Below are 20,257 nucleotides of genomic sequence, written 5' to 3' on the forward strand. Positions count from 1 at the left end.
AAGCACTCCGTCGTACATTATGTTCCACAGCAGCGGTCCCAATACAGAACCTTGAGGCACACCTGCTGTCACAATGTACTCCTTCGGCCCGTCGTCCGTCTCGTACCAGAGAAGTCTGTCCGAAAAGTAACTCTCGATGAGCCGAGCCAAGTAGCTAGGAACACTCAGTTTGGCCAAAGCGCCCTTAATCCAGCCCCAGTTGGCTGAGTTAAAAGCATTTTTGACGTTCAGCGTCACCAGAGCACAGCATTTGCCCATGGCCATTGCATTCCGAGCCAATTCCACGACCTTTGCTACTGCATCGACCGTAGAACGGGCTCGCCGAAACCCATATTGCCGCTCTGAAAGACCACCCGCAAGCTCGATGAACGGGAGCAGCCTGTTGTATATCACCCTCTCCAACATCTTCCCCATGGTGTCTAAGAGACAAATAGGGCGATATGAAGAGGGCACGCCAGGTGGTTTTCGGGGCTTCGGTAGCAAGACCAGCTTCTGCCTCTTCCACTGGGCGGGAAACACTCCTTCCGCCATGCACGATTCGAATGTGCTTGCGAACCACCTTGGTCTGGCCTTGACCGCCACCTTCAGAGCCCTGTTCGGAATTCCGTCCAATCCCGGAGCCTTGCTGTCCCCAATACGTCTGCAGATTTCCCAAAGTTCCTCTTCAGTAACATCAGGGATCGAGAAGACGTCCTGCTGAGCTGCCAGTTGGGGTTCTCTTTCGTCCTGCTCCTGCTGCGGGAAAAGAGTTGCAATTATTTGCAACAAGAGCCGTGGGCATGTCACCTGAGGTGATTTTCGCCCGCGGATCTTCTTCATTACAACTTGGTAGACTGTACCCCACGGATTCGTATTAGCCTCCATGCAGAGCTTCTGGTAGCATTCCCGCTTGCTTTTCCGAATGGCCTTCTTAAGGTTGCTTCGCAGATCCCTGTATTCCTCCTCACGCTCCTGGTGCTCCGGTCTTCCCCTTGTCCTGTGGGAAAGTCTCCTCGCTCGGAGACAAGAGGATCTCAAGGCAGCGATCTCCGTGTTCCACCAGTAGTTTGACCTCTTGCCGTGGTGCAAACGTCGTCGTGGCATCGTAGCGTCGCATGCTTCGATTACTCGCTGAGGCAGCTGTGTGACCCTTTCCACCGCTGTTCCATCCGGATCATGGGCTCCCTCCAATGCGGCCAGGAATGTCTCCTCGTCGAAAGCTCCGATAGACCAGCCAACCGCCTTAGCCTTTCCACCTCCAGAGCGTCGTTGACTGCTTCCCCGGTTCCCAATGCGGAGGAAGATGGCCTGGTGGTCACTGTGGGTGTAGTGCTCACTCACTTGCCAAGCCATCCCCCTCACCAGTGAAGTGCTAACAAATGTCAGGTCAACGATCGAACCCGACCCTCTTCCTCGAAAGGTGGGCACGCATCCAACGTTGGCCAGCACGATGTCCAGCTCCGCAAATGACTCCAACAGAATCTGACCTCTGGTGTTCGTTGATCGGCTTCCCCACTCCAGGGCCCACGCGTTGAAATCGCCCGCAATGATTTTAGGGCTGCGGTCCCTAGCATCCAACACCAGACTGTCTAACATCTCCTCATATTGTGCTAAGGTTGCACTAGGAGGAGCGTAGCAGCTGTAAATATGGACACCGTTGACCTTCGTCCTTATAAAACCGGCTGCCGGGGGGGCCATGACTTCCTGAATGGCCTGTCTTCCGCACGCCCAGATTGCGGCGTTGCCAGACGCATCCATCGACCAAGTCGCACCGTCGTAGTTCCTGTACGGCTCGCAAATAACCGCGACATCGACATTCGACTCTCGAATGGTTTGCGAGAGCAGGTCCTGAGCTGCCTCACAGTGATTGAGATTGATTTGTATCAATCTCATTTGTCTGTGCGGTTCAGCTCCCTCCTATATACCGGACATCTGCTGCTTCCCGTAATATGCCGGCCGTCCACGCCCTCTTTCCCACTACATAACATACACCGTGGATCTCCGGTGCAATCTTTGATGAGGTGGCCCTCTTCCCCACACTTCCTGCAACTCCTCAACCTATCATGCTGGGTAGTGCATGCCGCCGCAAAATTGCCGAAATCGAGGCATCTGAAGCATCTCTTTAGAGAGATTTGCTCCCTGAGCCTGCACACGACCCAACCTACTCTTACCTTGCCCGCGGTTATTAACTTAATAGCTGATTCCGCCGGCAAACTAATAATAGCGGTCTGTGTGCCACCATATGCCTTCTTCATCCTTTTTATGGCACTCTGGTCTATATCGCCAAGGTTGAACTGCTGTTTTAGCGCAGCCCAGATGTCCTCCCGTGAGGTGACTTCATCTAGATCCTTGCATTCAACCACTATCTCCTGTTTCCGAGCTCTTACCTCAGCTTCCTCTCCAAGTACACTTTCCACCTTCCCGCGGAAGTTATCAGACGACTTGTCGGTGGATTTACTTAACTCCAGCATCAGATCCCCTCTCTGTGTTCGCCTGATACCGCTCAGACTATAACCCAAATCCTTCAATTCCGTGTCTGACTTCACTTTTCGGAGGATGTCGGCATAGAACATATTTCCCTTCTTGGAAATAATTGTTATTTCCGGGCGGAGCTTCTTTTTGTCCTTTTTCCTCTTGTTGCTCACCTTAGTCCATTGTTCGGGCCTCCGGGCGTGGGTTTCTTTCACTTTTGTAGGTGTTGTGGCTGCAATCGTGAGATTACCGACTTTCGCGGGTACTCTCGCCGGCTCCGCCTTCTTTGGTGAAGAGGCTTTTTCTTCTTCGGGACTTGCTGTGGTCCAAGAGGCTCGCTGGTACCGTCTCTAGCCCGTTTTCCTGTCTTCCCGCCTGCTTTATCACGGGGAGGCGTCACCTGCGTTTCCCTTGTGACCTTGCCAACTGACGCTTGGGAATTCTTTTCTTCGAGTGCCTTGATATAAGACAATTTAATGCCTCTTATCAAGGCTCGAATATTTTGGTGGATATTCCGCCTCTCCTTGATGAACTCGCACAGTTCATTTATTCGTTCCCCGAGTGTAACGAACGCCATTCCGGTATGTTCCCGTTTGCTTTCGCGCCTTGCGCCACAAGGAATGATCTCGATTAAGGGACTATTCGTATTTCTTTCAGAGTCCCGCGACGAATCTCGACTACCAAAAAGAACCATTGTTCTCGGTGGTGATCTCCCAAGCTTCGAACTCCTCCTAAAGGGATCCGGTGTGGACCTAATTTCCACTCCACCATTATCTCTTGTAGCATTAGATGCCACAGTAGCCAAGTTTCCCACTACTGAGGCACTGCGGTCGTTGGATATCGACGGCCGGGAGCCCGCTTGCTCATTCCCAAAAACCGCCGGCACTGGGTTTCCGAAGCCCTGCACCGTAAAAAAACTACTTTTCTCCTCTTCCATATTTGGTTTAATTTCTGGGTGTCCTTCCCATAGCCAATTTTTATCCACGGGCGGGCGTTTACTTCCCACCTACCCGGCCTGCGCATAAGCATGCCCATACACGCACATCTCCGGATGCGTGCATGTGCATGCCCATGACACATTCGCCGAGCATTCCCTTATCCGCACGAAGGGACGCGCCTGATGGGAGATTTGGCAACTCCGCACAGGATGTCCGCATATCTTGCAGTTTGGAAAAATATGAAGGAATATGTTGGATTTGTAGCTATTATGTATACGGATAGAAAAAAGATGAACACAAAATCTTTATACCCGAAGCACGAAGATACCGGTATTCTGACTTGTTTTTTACTTTGGGTTAAACCCCTTGGATAGGTAAGCGTAAAAACACTTATTCGTGGTCTGTAGTTTTATTCACCCAAGTTCTTGATATGTCTAAATAGGTCAAAATGATTGATCGTTTATCTCAAAAACCAAATTAATGAAAATACTATCATTTTACTTTTTATTTACAGAACTGATGTTTACGTGTATGCAGTCGATCCCAAATCGAATTCTGTTATTGATATGGATGATCTACAAAAGTGAGTACAGATTTTTATCCTAACCATAGTTGAAACGCAAATAGCAAAGAAAATAGAAAAGATACAAAAAGTAAAATATTTATTTTTGTTCTGCCAGGGCCATGTCACTTCTCGATATGAAATCTTTATCTATTTCACCTTCGGCGCATGTTTTGGAACTCTCTGAACTAGGGAAGTACAGATCAAGATCAGGAAGCAAAGGAACTGTATCAGCGATGAGCGGAACTGAGCTATTGTCAATCATTTTGGCTATCGTTGTATTCGCTGGCGGTTTGACTACATCGTTATGTGTAGTGTGCATCAGATATAAGCGGTAAATTAAGTTAAAGAATATTTTTAAAAGTTTAAGTCCAAGAGAATTCATCACCTAATAACTAATGCCTAAGTAAATTTTAGTAGTCACATGTATAGTAAGGAAAGGGAAATTATAAGACTGGCTTTCGCACTTGAAATGAAAAGAGCCAAATTTCGTGTTTTAGCACTTTCATATACATAACACCAACTAACAGAAGTAAATCACAAACATTCCCCCAGGCAAATACTCACCTTTTACACAAAATTCCATTAGTGATCATAGTATGTTCACACCAGAGCAAATTCCTTAACTAGTATAGCTAAGAATAACAAATTGGGAGGTCAATTATGAAATGTTATCTAAATTTTTCAAAATTATGTTATATGTGTGAACCAATAACTGACATTATGCTGCAGATATTCAAATCATATCCCTTACTTTGACCGGTGCATATTTCAACAATAGTAAAATGCGACCATCTGACCGTTAAAGTGTTCATCGCTTCAAGATTTTATTAAAGATTTTCATAATATTTATTAGATTTTTATATTATACTGACTCCAATGTAGCCTTTCTAAAATGTAGAGAAGGGTTAGTTGTTTCACGAAGGTAGAATCCAGCATAAGCAATGTCTTATCACGAAGGTTGCCCGCCATTCTCTTCAATTAATGGTCATACCCACCAATTAAAAAATAACAAAGAGAATAAATGTCTACCAATGGTTAACTGTGCTCATCGACTAAGCTATCCTATCATTTCGCACTTCTACAGTTGAACTGATGCAGGTCCTCGACTGTCCCCTTGTTAAGGGTTGTTAAGGAGGTCATCCCGTGTCGGATCCGCGGAATCGATTTTTATTTATCGGTCCGAATGACATTCGAATGAATTCGCTAAAAGGATATGAATTGAAGCCAAGGCTGTACATGTGTTTCTTGAAGAAACTTAAGTTATATGGACTAGGTATAGGAAATTAATGGTCAGTTAAGGTTTTATGGCTAAAAATCGCATTCTACTTTTTAAATGCGATTTTCTCGAAAGTGTATGTTGAAAATGGACTGCCACCATAGCCCAAAATCTACCCACCCAAATTCTTTGAAATTTTCAGGACTTATTCAGAACATATTTCTACGGTCCACAAACTAAAATAATTGAGATTCATTCAGTAGTTTTTTTTTATTCATTGAAGAAGCCGTGAAAAAACACCGAAATTCGCAAAAAAAAGTCTAACACGGCACCAAAAATTGAGCTTTTAATATTTTTTAATAATCCTAGTTTGCGAACTGTCTGTACGTTAAAATGCCGTTCACTTTTTTCTTTAAGATGATCGCAGCGCCCTCTAGCGTGGCAGCAGAAAAACACCTTTTAAAATCAGTTTACTGTCTGTCTTTCTGTCTGTCCGTCACACGCATTTTTCTCGGAGACGGTTATAGCGATTGACACCAAATTTGGTAGAAAGGTGGGAACTGTAAACGCTCACGCATACAGTGAATTACATCCTTTTACGTCGAATTTAAGGGGGGGTCCCCATACATGCAAAAGGAGGGTGTACAATTTTTGTTCATCAAATAGTCATATGGGGTATCAAATTAAAGGTCTCGATTAGTACTTTTCCAAGCCGATTAGTTTTGACATTCGTTGGAAGAGTGGGTAGCGCGGGGGGTTGAAAGTGATCACTTCTTTAAGGGGGCCGTTCTCAGAAACTACCCGAAAAATCTGAAAAAAATCAGGAAGCTGCCACTATATGGTGCCTGGGCTCCGAAATACCTTCCACGCCGATCTCTGTTTAAATAAAGTTTATAATAGTATATTACTATAAGTTTTTGTAATTGGTTAGAAACCCCCCTTAAGTTCATCCTAGTACCATGAAATTTTGCAGTGATATAGGCTATAATATAGAACATGATCTTCCCAAGTTTGGTGGAAATCGCACCATTACTAACAAAGTTATAATACCTCAAATTTGTTGCTTCTTTGAAAATTGAAGACTATGAATGTCAATATCACCCGAAAGTGGATAATCTCACATAATATATGGATATATTACGTGCTACGTACTAAGAAATACACAAAACCTTTCGTACCTGAAGCGTCCAGCTTCCGGTTTCTCGACTTGTTTGGAGATGGGTGTATATATTGCTCTGTATTTCAGTAACGAACTATGCGACCAGGCTGGCAAAATTACTATGCACGCTCAAGACATTAGCAAATCTATGGTGAAAAACACATATTCGCATCTTTATCCAGTCCTTCACAAAAAAATTCTAAAGAATAGCCAAAAAAATGGCCTTCACACGGGATGACCCCCTTAAGTCATCCATCCTCTGTACACACGTGAGTCGCTAATTCCGAGTTCCTATTGATTTTAAACATCGTACAAATCGTGGTTCCACCTGTCTCAGCATCCATTGTTCTCAAGCATGCCCCACCGTCTCCCAAGGATTCTGCTTAGGAGTTCCGTTATAAAACCTTAGGTTTCTTTCCAGATTTTTTAAATAGCTTTCAAACTACATTTTCTAGTGTAACTCAGGTGTAATTATTTTTTATTGAATCTGTTCATGATTTGATCCCGCATAGAAAAAATTTTTAATTTCGTTTTGATTTATAGGAATACACGTTTCATCTACAATCTTATGACTAATTACTAATGGCTGTCAAATAACATTAATGTTTTAGCAAAGAATTGATACCGTTTGTCAGCAGAAGCCACCAAGTTATTTTTTCAGATAGTCAAACATATGAAACAAACATATGAAAGTTTTGTTTTAAGTTTAAAGTCGGTGCAGTTCCATTGTTAGACCAAGTTGGTAACTGGCTCGTTTCTTCGCTAATTACTGGAGTTGTTTTAGATATTGTTATTGATTGTGCGTTTATATCTTGGGCTGCACATCAATGAAGGCAAGACAAAATATATGGTGGCAATGTCAGCACCGAAGACGAATCAACCAACAACATCAAACCGCACTGGTCAAACACGAAGAAGAATAAGGATAGGAGAATACAACTTTGAGACCGTTGACAATTTCTCCTATCTAGGGTCGAAAATCACAACTGATAACAGCTACGATGATGAAATCCGTGCACGGTTGCTGTCAGTCAACAGAGCCTATTTCAGCTTACATAGACTGTTCCGCTCTAAACGTCCACCATAGGGTCAAAGCGCTTACTGTACAAGACTATGATCTCGCCAGTTCTCATGTATTCCTCGGGGACTTGGGTTCTTAGCAAGAAAAATTGCGAACTCTGGGCCGCGTTCGAGAGAAGAATCCTCCGAAAAATGTTTGGCCCCCTACATGAGATGGATGATTGCGTAGCCTACACAATGACAAAATCTATGAGCGATACCATGACCGCCCGGTTGTGGATAAAATCCGGCTCAATAGGTTACGGTGTCCGTATGGATTAGGATGATCCCACCCGGAAAGTCTATAAGGGCAATATCTATGGTAGAAAAAGAAGACGAGGCAGACCCTGCTTAAGATGCAGCGATGGCGTAGGTCAGGACGACAGACAGCTTTTAGGGATATCGAATTGGTGGACCTCGGCGCAAAACCGGGATGTCTGGAGTTCCTTATTTAGGCAGGTCTAGACTGGATACCGGTTGTTGCGCCGTTGATGATGATGATGTGCGTTTATTGTCCAAATGGTCCCAGTAAGATATTTCATTCACTATTTGAAGTTTTACAATCGACGCAAGTGAAATGGCTACTTCTATAAATGTAAATTTTCTTGGGTATCCTAGCAAAAGAACAGCAGACACATAGACCCATCTATGTGCTGAAAATCAAGTTGTATTAAAAATGAGTTAACCAATTAGCTAGGCTATTGTCAATCTAAACATTTCATATTAAGTCCAACACAGTCTACTATATGTGAGACGAGCTTGTTTTGCTACAACGCCAGAATTTCCGGAGAGCTGTGTTGGCCTTCCATGTCTTAAAAATAAATCTTTCTTCGGCTCCAGTCTGACAGAATCTTCAATTTTTCTTTACTATTCTCAATACATTACAACGCAAGCCAACATACTGAAGCAAAAGACAGAGGAGGGAGATGAAGTTTCTAAGTTATACATATAATCAGCTTACTCAGCGAAACTACCGAACACAAATATCTAACAGAGATTCATTCTCAACTAGCATTCAGTTCACAGTTCATTATCTAACTAGCATGTATTTGGACTAGTTTTACTGGCCTAATGTGACTTTATAAGTCAAGGCGTCCAGAGGTCCCTATTAAATGTGGTCGGATGGTCGATTTTCATCACCTGTAAAATTTTTTTTCCAGCAATACCTGCAAAAGAGTCTCTAAAATAATCATTATCAACGGCGGAACAACCGGTATCCGGTCTAGGGCTATCTTAGTAAGCAACTAAAGACATCCGGGTTTTCTACCGAGGTCCACCAAAAGCTACATATGTGCGAAAAAAAAATCTTTTTAGATTCGATTCAATCTATTTGTCTGTCTATAATGTTGTCCTTGTCTCTTCAGGATATCAATTGGGATCATTCATGTATAATATGTGCAGGCTGCTTCATCGGAAATTGTTGGGAGTAGTGGAGTGGGGAAATATACCTTGTTTGCTGCACACTCTACATGTAATTGGAAATTTAGCCTCGAGTCAATCAATGCTTAAACGCAAGCTGGGAATAGATGGTCTCTGTTTCACATTTTGTGCAAGTTAGGGCAAGTAATCGGTGAAATGGAGCTGTCGTCGATGACAACTGCATACTTTAGATGATCACAAACGGATTCATTTTGTTTTCTTATTCAAATATTGTCTTACAAGACAGCATGTTCGGAGTGTGCTTTGACGTTATGCAATCCCCACTTTTAAGGTTTGGTGTTAAAGTGGTCATTTCTTTCACGGGTACATTCTCAAGACCTACTCAACCGAGAAATCTGAAAAAAATCAAGAATCTGCCAATTTATGATGCCTATGCCTCGAAATATCCTTCTTACCGACACCTGTTCAAATAAAGTTAATACTAGTATATTACTATAATTTTTAGTAATTGATTGCAGAACCCCCTTAAGTTCAGCCGAGGATCATAATCATATTGTAGCAATATATGATGGTATAGAGCATAGCCCTACCAAGTTTGGTGTAAGGCTCGTTTTTACTAACAAAGCTATAATAGGTCAAAGTTATTTCAGTTATTTGTTTGCTTTTCTAAGGTCATTTTCTGAGCTGGGTTTATGGATATTGTATTGGGATAGAAAGTAGCTTGAAGTACTTATATTTGAATTGATTTGGATTGATCAAATAGTTCTCGGAATTTACACAGAAAATTTAAACTACCAGATTATTTATCAACATTGATTTTGCCCTCTTCAAAATGATTCCCATTGACTGCAACCCACTATTCCAATCCTTTGAAAATTTCTTGTACATGGTATTTGGTATACCATATTATCATGCCCCATAGCGAAATAATATTTCTTGTTCTCTGTTCACCCGCATGATGATCTACATCGCCGTTGTAATCGATGAAAACCGTGAGCATTGCCTTCTCTTTCGACAAAAACCTATGTATATGTCTTCTTTGGTAACTTGGCTCTCATTCTTTTGCTTGATTTCTGAATTGCCTGCTGTACTCATAAACAAACGAAAATGTGAGGTACTGATTCCTTTGATGAATGTTGGTTTGGAATCAGCCATGGAAATTATGACTTCCTTTCGCAAAAGTTAGCACAAACTGATAGTGGAAAATTCAATTCCATTTTTAAAATTATAAAAAGAGCGAGATTTACTCTACACAGAACACAGATTGTTGGGTTATGACGCTTTGGAGGGATGTTGACAAGCTAACAATAAAAGATTGAGGCAATTTCGGGAACTTTTTGATCAAGGTTTCCCAGCTCCTGTTCTTTTATCACAAGGATTTTACTCATTTACTATTGCTACATTTTACTAATAAGCCTCTATCTAGTTTCCAAATAAGTTTTACGACTTATCAACCAACACGTTTGGAAACAAAGCTCGTACATCCAAAAAACCACCAATTCCTCAATCATACGTTGACTTCGCTGCTATTCTTTATAAACTGTTTTTATGTAGAACCCTTGATTACCCTACCAAGGAATACGCCATATAGGGTCTTCATCGATATGTTGATTTTTCCTTGTTTCCCGAAGTCTTATAGGTGATAGATGATATAACATATTTATTATCCTTAATATTACTCGGCGGACTCAACCGCCCGTTTCCCTACGTGAATCCCAACTGACATTGAAAAACAACTTTCGTTGTTTTTCGATGTAATGGCCAACTTGATTCTACGACCCTCTAAGCAGGCGCAACTGCCTGGTCGATACAGGCGCTGAAGTCCCGGTTCTCCTCATATCCTGGCATAACAATTTAATACCACAATCATTGAAACTCGCGGCAGCTAATTTTTCATTGATCTGCACCGATGGCTGCAGGCAAGTAGGCTTGAGTTTAGGACTTCGACGAACGTTTTCTTGGTACTTTATAATCGCGGGCATCAGTATACCCATCCTCATTGACCACACAACTTCCCTTAGGTAGTCAGAAAAAAACAAAGCCAGCACTCTTTCCATCGTTTTTGAAGACGTTGCCGACACACGTATTCGAGCGCTTCTTCAAAAATATCGCCGAGTGCAGTCTCTCTGAGCCCATTAAGCATGATGTTCAACACCACATCAACACTATTGGCTCCCCATTTTTCACTAAGGTGCGTCCATTACCACCGCAGAAGCACGCAGTTGCGCGGAAAGAATTCGAAGAACTTCTTAAGCAGGGTATTTGCAGACCTTCAGACAATTGTTGGTCTCAAAACCTTACTAAAACCGATTCATTGTCTCTGTCTGCCACACGCACTTTTCTCCAATGCGACTTCACTGATTCAACCGAAATTTGGTGGACATATGGGAACTATGAAATCCCACGCATACAGTGAGTGACATAAATTTACGTGGAGTTTAAAGGAGGGGCCATACATGCAAAAGGAGGATATAAAAAGCCGGTGTGGGATATCAAATGAAAGGTGTTAATTAGTACTTTCGGTAACTGATAATAGTTTTGATGTAGATTTCAAAACTCTCGTGTAAGGAGTTAAAATGTGCACACTTAAAATGAGGGAGGGCTCACTTTCGGAAACTGCTCAACTCCAACTCCAACTCCATTATGTATATGAATTATGAAGTCTAGGGCTCAAAATATGTGCCACTCCAATATATGCTCAAATAAATTTACTAATAGTATATTAGTACCTTTTTGGAATTCACTGAAACCATCCCCCCCCCTCTCCCTTAGGTTCATCCTAGGAGTACTACATTTTAGAGCATGAAGTACGGTGTCGCGCATAATACTGCCAAATTTCGTGGTAGTCTGGCTATCAGTATCAAAGTTATAGCAGTTCAAACAATTTCTCGCGATTTACTCCATCTTAAGCTATGCACATAATTAACGAGAATAATTTACATTCGAAGAAAATATTAAAGTTCTATTTATGAAAAATGTACTTTTCCCCTGTCTGTCTGTCCCCTGCCGCCGTCGAAAACGGTTACACCTATTGGCACGAGATTTGGTAGAAAGGTGGGAACCGTGAACCCCCACACATGTGGCACCCAAAAGTGGAGTATCATGTGAAAAGTATCAGCTAGCATTTTTTTGAATCAGGTTTTGACATTGGCTGCAAGGAGCAGGAATGTGCGGGTCCAAAAGGATCAGTTACTTCAAGGACCTAATCTCAGAAGCTACCCAACCGAAAAATCTGCGGTCCATGCACATAATGTCTAGGCTCCAAAATATTCTCCGTTACAATTTATGTTCAAATAAAATTAATAATAGTGTATTATTATATTTTGAAAATTCACTGCGAACTCCCCTTGACTTCATTCTAAATCAATAAAATTGCAGTAATATAGGTTTTAACATGAAGCACCATGCTGGAAAGTTTGGTGGAAATCCTACTATTAACAACAAAGTTATCAAAGGTGAAAAATGCCTCTTTCATGTCATGAATATCGGCTATGTTCAATGTATGTATACTACGAACTATGTAGAAATGAAAACCCCGTGCACCCAAATATTCTTACAGTAAAATCTTTCATTACTGAAGCGCCGAACTTCCGGTTCCCGACTTATTTGTGTCTGTTGTAGGTGAACTTTTTCACATTTGTTAATAATGTTGAGCTCCTAATCTGAAGCGTATGAAGTTGTCTGTTATCAATACAATGCTTTCCTGATAAATTTTTTTGGGTAAACGACTCTTTAGAAAATAGATCGCAATAGAAACTTTTTTTTGACTTATCGCTCTTCACACATGGAAATACCAAACCTTTTATACCTGCAGCCCCTAGCTTCCGGTTTCCCGACTTATTTATCATGTACGTTCACGGTGAACAAATCGACTGCGTTGCTAGCAAGGTGGTTATATTGATTTTTGGTGGCTACAACAGTAAGATCACTTCGTGAGATTTATGATTGGAATTTACCCTCCGCATTGACTAGTTTGTGCTATTTAGTTCTGTCTTACGTCAAACGTCTGTATGATTAACTCTACATAGTCTAATTCTATTTTGTTACTCCCACTGCCGACTTCTAATCAAAACATCTAGAAGTTTGTAACCAGAGCATCTTCATTTCTCACCTGGATAATGGCTATTAATTTCTTCAAGTTCCTTTCTTGAGCTGTGCCCCGTTTGTCAGAATTTTGTTTCCCTAGAGAAAGGAGAATTTTCTTTAGTCACTTAATATTATATTTTGATGGCAATTGTGGACGTAACTCAAAAAAATTTTCAAATTATCTTACCATATTGCCAACTAATGAATGAATGAATGAAAGTCATATTCGAAAACTTTTTTAAAATATTGGTTGTGTTTTGCTTGTTGTTGGTTGCCCTTCTTGTTGTTCGTTCTAGCGGAGTAAAATTAGCATTGTTTAGCGAGGCTTTTCAATTGTTACCTGTTTACCTGGATTGATTAGCTGTTACTGTTTTGCGAAGCGTTAATTGAAAAAGTTTTCCATCCAGCTGATTCATCCATGCCCAGGCTATCTCAATACGATATCTAGGACTCAAAGTATCCTCTACGCCGATATCTATTCAAATAAAGTCAATAATGGTACGTTAGTATCATCATCATTCATCATCAACGGCGCAACAACCGGTATCCAGTTTAGACCTGCCTTAATAAGGAACTCCATACATCCCTGTTTTGCGCCGAGGTCCACCAATTCGATATCCCTAAAACCTATCTGGCGTCCTGAGCTCGTCTTCTTTTTCTAGGCTACGGAATCGTCCATCCTCATGTAGGGGGCCAAAAATTCTTCGGGTGATTCTTCTCTCGAACGCGAGAGTTCGCAATTGTTCTTGCTAGGAACCCAAGTCTCCGAGGAATACATGAGGACTGGCAAGATCATTGTCTTGTACAGTAAGAGCTTTGACCCTATGGTGAGACGTTTCGAGCGGAACAGTTTTTATAAGCTGAAATAGGCTCTGTCTGCTGACAACAACCGTGCGCGGATTTCATCATCGTAGCTGTTATCGGTTGTGATTTTCGACCCTAGATAGGAGAAATTATCAACGGTCTCAAAGTTGTAGTCTCCTATCTTTATTCTTCCTATTTGACCAGTGCGGTTTGATGTTGTTGGTTGGTTGGTTTTTGCTGCTGACGTTGCCATTATTGATGTGCAGCCCAAGATCTCGCGCCGCCTGCTCGATCTGAATGAAGGCAGTTTGTACGTCTCGGGTCGTTCCTCCCATGATGTCGATGTGGACTTCAAGAGGATCGTACCTCTTGCATTTACCTCAGCATCACGGATCACTTCTCGAGGGCCAGGTTAAAGAAGACGCATGATAGGTCATCCCCTTGTTGTAGACCGTTGTTGATGTCGAATGGTCTTGAGAGTGATCCTGCTGGTTTTATCTGGCCTCGCACATTGGTCAGGGTCAGCCTAGTTAGTCTTATCAATTTCGTCGGGATACCGAATTCTCTCATGACCGTGTACAGTTTTACCCTGGCTATGCTATCATAGGCGGCTTTAAAGTCGATGAAGAGATGGTGCAACTGGTGGCCATATTTCAACAGTTTTTCCATCGATTGCCGCAGAGAGAAAATCTGATCTGCTGCTGATTTGCCTGGAGTGAAGTCTCTTTAGTATGGGCCAGTAATGTTCTGGGCGTATGGGGCTATCCGCCCTAGCAAGATAGTGGAGAATATCTTATAGATGGTAATCAGCAGTGTGATACCGCTTGCTGCACTGTGTGATATCTCCCTTTTTCTGTATGAAACAGATAATGCATCTTTGCTAGTCGTCAGGCATCGATTCGCTGTCCCACACCTTGAGCACAATTTGATGAACCGCAAGAGGCCACAGGCAGGATTTTTCCGTCGTCTTCAGCTGACGGGACCTCCAACTCGCCGATGTTCTGGTTGTTCAGTAGTTCATCAAAGTACTCAACCCATCGCTCCAATATTCCCATTCTGTCGGAAATCAAATTTCCCTCTTTGTCTCAACAGGATGAACATCGAGGTGTGCAAGGCTTCATCCTGCTTACTTGTTGGTAAAACTGTTTTTTCGAGTTCACAGACTTGTTGATTTTCCCAGGCTTCCTTTTTCCGTGTGTGAAGTCGTTTCTCTGCTCGACGGAGTTCGTGATAAGTCTCTGTGCGTGCCCGCGTCCTTTGAGAATGCAACATTACTCGGTATGCAGCATTCTTCCGCACCGTTGTTAGCTTACATTCGTCGAACCAGCCGTTCCGATTCCTTTTGCGGCTAGGATCAAGGCCACAAACATAGTGGCCGTATCAACGATAATGTTCTTCAAGTGGTTGTGAAGATCATTTGTTGATGCTTCATCTCCAGGACCTCTGTTGACTGCGGTTATTGCGGCATCCATTTCCCTCTTATAGGTGTCGCGGAGGGCTGTGGTGTGGATGGCTTCAGTGTTAACTCTCACCTGATTGTCAGAGGGGATTCTGGGTGGTATTTTTATTCGAGCTCGGAGCACCATGCCAACGAGATAGTGATCCGAGTCTATATTGGCCCCCCTATATGTTCTGACATTCATCAAGGTTGAGAGGTGGCGACGTTCAGTCAACATGTGGTCAATTTGGTTGAAAGTGGTCCCGTCTGGGGAGGCTCATGTATGTTTGTGGACCGCTTTCCGCGAAAACCAGGTACTTCCAACAACCATTTCGTGTGACACTGCAGTCCGCATCCGCAGTCCGTTATCGCTTGTATTTTGGTGTAAGCTATGGGAGCCTGAGTACGGGCTCCTTTTCTACTTGGCTGTGAAAATCTCCAAGTATGATTTTGATATCATACTTGGGACAGGTTTCGCGGGTTCGTTCTACTGCCTCGTAGAAGTTAAGCTTCTCCGACTTTGCAGTATCCTCTGCAAGGGCGTGATCGTTAATGAGGCTTATATTTCTAAACTTGCCTCGCAAGCACAGAGTGCATAGCCGTTCGCTTATGTTTTCAAAGCCGATAATAGCAGGTTTCATTTTTTGGCTGACTAAGAACCCTACTCTGAGCACATGATTTACTGGATGGCCACTATAATATATGGTGTAGCGACTCTTCTCCAACGCAGCTCCTGTAACGTTGTTACATCAGCCCTATATTGGGACAGGGTATCAGCTAGCTGCTTGGCAGCTTCATCTCTGTACAGGGAGCGCACGTTCCATGAGAAAATGCGCAAATCCTTATTCCTTTGTCGTTGCCGGGTTCGTCGTTGTATAATCCGACCAGTCCGAGGCTCCCGTTGTGTAACAAGTTGTAACAAGGAGATTTGGAATTGCCATCGTCAAGTCCAACAACATGAACTTAATCCCCACATTTTTTCTGGTTTCGCACTAGTCAGTTTGTAACTTATGATGGTTTCTTGGAATAAGCCTGGAAGATAGTTTCGAGTATAATAGCAATAACACTATGCCTTTGTTGTTAACCACCCCACACAGTCACTATTACTATAGTTCGATTGCTTCGTAAGAATTAAAGCCATCTGAAATTAACAAAAAAGTTACTATTTTGTGAACGTACTATTATCGCTGATATTAACTTCGAAACAAGTCGGGAAACCGGAAGCTTGACGCTTCAGGTATAAAAGGTTTTGTGTTTCCCTATGTGAGGAGCATAGCGTAGTTCTCCATTGGCTTATAACATTGACCCGAGATATTGAAATCGTTCAGTTCTGGGCAGGTTACTGCCATTGCCAGAACTGAGCGATTTAAGTATCTCGAAGGACAGGTTACTGCCATTGCTAGAACTCAGCGATTTAAATATCTCGAGTCAACGCTATCAGCCAATGGAGAACTGCGTAATGAAATTGTTTCACGCATTAATGCAACCTGGATGAAGTGGCATTCCCCAACTGGTGTTCTTTGTGATCGACGTATCAGCGCACGTCCCAAATTTAAAATTTACTGCAATGTCGTCCGTCTGCCACTCTCTATAGTTCTGAGTGTTGGCCGACTATAAAGGACAATGAACGGCGTCTTCCGGTAATGGGGACGAAGATGTTGCATTTCACTGGTGCCGTGACTCGTTTCGATTACGTCTGAAATGAGAATATCCGTGATCGATATGGGTTTGCATCGATCGTGGAAAAACTGCAAGAGAGGCGTTTTCGAATTCAACAACCAGTATTGATTAGAACATCGAAAGCAATGGTACGCAACCAAAAAGCCGGCCAAAACAATGATGGCTTGATACGCTGGATGGGGATTTAAAGGTCTCGCGATTACATCCTGGTGAGGCATGTCATAAAACAAAATGATGAAACCGATTATCACGAGCCGACCCCGCTTGTGAACTGAAGGCTGAAGAAAAAGAAAAAGATGTGAGGAGCGGCGAGTGCACGACAGCTCCGAGTAATATAGCTAAAAATTCCATTGCCCTCTATTTTCTAGAAAGCCATTTAAATAAATCATTTGATGGAAAGCCCTGTGTTGATAATGGTCAACCTCATACGCTTCACGCTCTCAGTTTAATATTATTAGCGAATGAAAACAATTTAACCAACATCAAATATAAACAAGTCGGGAAACCGGAAGCTGGACGCTTCAGGTACGAAAGGTTTTGTGCATTTCTTAGTACGTAGTACGTAATATATGCATATACAATATTATGTGAGAATATCCACTTTCGGATGATATTGACATTTATAGCCTTGAATTTGCAAAGAAGCGACAAATTTGACGTATTATAACTTTGTTAGCAATAGTGCGATTTCCACCAAACTTGGCAACATCATGCTCTATGTTACACCCTATATTGTTGCGAAATTTCGGGGGGTTTTGCAGCGAATTACTAAAAATTATAGTAATATACTATTATTAACTTTATTTGTGCAGATACCAGTGTGGAAGGTATTTCGGAGCCCAGGCACCATACAGTGACAGCCTCTTGATTTTGTTCAGATTTTTCGGTTGGGTAGTTTCTGAGAATGGCCCCCGTAAAGGAATGGTCACTTTCAACCCCCCGCACTCCCCACCTTTCCAACAAATGTCAAAACTAAGACCGTTTTCGAAAAATACTAGCCGAGACCTTTAATTTGATACCCCACATGACTATATTTGATGAAAAAAAAAATTACACCCCCCTTTTGCATGTATGGGGACCCCCCCTTAAATTCGACGTAAGAGGATGTAACTCACTGTATGCGTGAGCGTTCACAGTTCCCACCTTTCTACCAAATTTGGTGTCAATCGCTGTAACCGTTTCCGCGAAAAATGCGTGTGACGGACAGACAGACAGACAGACAGACAGACAGACGGACAGACAGACAGTAAACCGATTTTAAAACACAAAACCTTAAAAAGGGCTAGGGAGAATTAGATTCTTCTTGAATGGAATTTTAATATTTCACCGGAATTTCAATTATTCTCGTTAATTATGACGTCAGCATCTTATTGCTTAGAATGCTGTTAATTAGCACGAAATTGATAAGTTTGAACTGCTATAACTTTCCCACTAATAGTTGGATTTTCATGAAACTTGGCATGTGTATGCACGAGGCTGTCCTCTATGTCGGTGCAAAATTTAGTACACTTAGGATGAACTTAAGGGGAGTTTTTTAGTCTATTTCTAAAAGCCGATAATATACTATTAGTAAATTTTTTGAGCAGATACCAGAATGGGACATCTCTCGAAGATTAGATTTCACTTAAGTGTTTTACACAAAACCTTAAAAAGGGCGGCAGATAAATAGATTCTTCATAAATGTGACTTTAATATTCCACGCGAATGTCAATTATTCCGGGTAATTATGACGTCAGCATCTGATTTGCATGGCTTTGGAAGCAGTAAACTCGGCGAAATTGCTAAGTTTGAAGTGCTATAACTTTGGCATTAATTGCCTGATTTCCATGAAATTTAGCACATATATACGAAATATTGTCCCCTATGCTGGTACAAAATTCGGAAGACCTAGGATGAATCTAAGGGGGGTTTTTCAGTAAATTTCTAAAACGTAGTAATATACTATTAGTAAGTTTATTTGAGCAGATATCGGAATGGGACATATTTTGAGGCCTAGATTTCATCTAGGCGCACCACCGTGATTTTTTTCGGATTTTTGGGTTGGGTAGTTTCCGAAAATGAGTCCTGTCTCACTTCAAATGCGTACATTTTGACTCCTTACTCACGCACTTTGCAATTTATGCCAAAACTAATGTCAGTTTCGGAAAGTACGAGACCTTTCATTTGATACCCTACACAACTATATCCGGTGAAAAAAATTTTTGAATCCCCCCTTTGCATGTATGGGGAGCCCCCCTTTAAACTCCACCTAAATTTATGCCACTCACTGTATGCGTGGGATTTCATAGTTCCCATCTGTCCACCAAATTTCGTTCGGATCGGTTTAGCCGTTTTGGAGAAAAATGCGTGTGGCAGACAGACAGACAGACATTGAATCGATTTTAATAAGGGTTTGTTTTACACAAAACCTTAAAAATGAATCGCAAAGATTTGCCAAAGAAAAGCTTACAATAAAATTGTCTTCAAGGTCAAACTCACTCATTTCTCGCTATAAAGACAGCCCACTTTCGCCCACCAGCTTAAATTACGTACTAACAATCATAAATCTCAGCAGAAGGTGCAAAATACTAAGCTTTTTTAAATTTTATTTTTGTCATTGGATAGATTCATACTTTAGATCTAAGAATTAGGTTGAACTCATTAATCATCACTGTAAGATTCAACGAGCATCATACACTTCATCTTAAGCTTAAGTAATTTTCTTACTACCAAGATTAATTTGTGTACGACTATGGCTTGTGGAACTGATCATAAAATCTCATCCAGAACTTTTATTGCAAATAAAGATACTATCAAAGAAACCGACTAATTGGTGTTTTAATGAGTATGCACCGGGAGAATGAATTATTGCTCACCTATGATCCTATTGCCGACCACAAAAGCGACCATGCTTGATACAATTCTTTGCTTGTCACCTGTGGCGGTCAGTTCCATTTTGCCGTTGTCGTGCACATCACTTAAAAATAACGGTAAATTCTTTGGTAAGGCGAACCTCGCGATGGAAACCACAAGAAAAAATTCTAGAAAACAAGAAATTATTACTCGTGTGCTTCTCAACTTGATTGGATTATGTAACTTCCAACAATCGCAACAAAACAACAGATGAACGTACTCAGGTCATAACGACTGGGTTCGCCAGGTATGGGTGCATAACCAATGTACATGTGAAGTCTAAGTGTAGGTCTAAATAGACTCATTAAATTTCAGTACCTAATTTCAAGAGAGATTCCCAGTAGCTCAGCACCTGAAATTATGAAAGCTACCCGCATCCGATTAACCACAAGATTTTGGTTTAATTTATCATCCATTACGAAGCTTCAAATGAGTCTCATCTCCCTAACGGCAAAAGATACTTTGCTATACAATCACTTCCAATATCTTCTGTGTGCCTACGTTCTTGCACATTGTTTATGCATGCAGTCTAGAACTCATGGAATGGTAGAATGCACCGCGCTCATGATGCCCACAAGGCAACCTGTTT

At 41.9% G+C, this 20,257-nt stretch overlaps 1 protein-coding gene across 1 annotated transcript in view; it reads left to right on the forward strand.

Moving 5' to 3' along the window:
- The window catches only part of LOC119652367 (cadherin-89D), a 225,788-nt gene that overhangs the window by 199,952 nt on the left and 5,579 nt on the right, over positions 1-20,257 (forward strand). Inside the window, exons 9-10 of the mRNA XM_038056459.1 lie at positions 3,904-3,972; positions 4,070-4,285. Coding sequence (XP_037912387.1) covers positions 3,904-3,972; positions 4,070-4,285 — 285 coding nt within the window. The remainder of the gene's footprint in view (positions 1-3,903; positions 3,973-4,069; positions 4,286-20,257) is intronic.

Source organism: Hermetia illucens, chromosome 3 (assembly GCF_905115235.1).
Source record: "Hermetia illucens chromosome 3, iHerIll2.2.curated.20191125, whole genome shotgun sequence".
Classification (NCBI taxonomy): domain Eukaryota; kingdom Metazoa; phylum Arthropoda; class Insecta; order Diptera; family Stratiomyidae; genus Hermetia; species Hermetia illucens.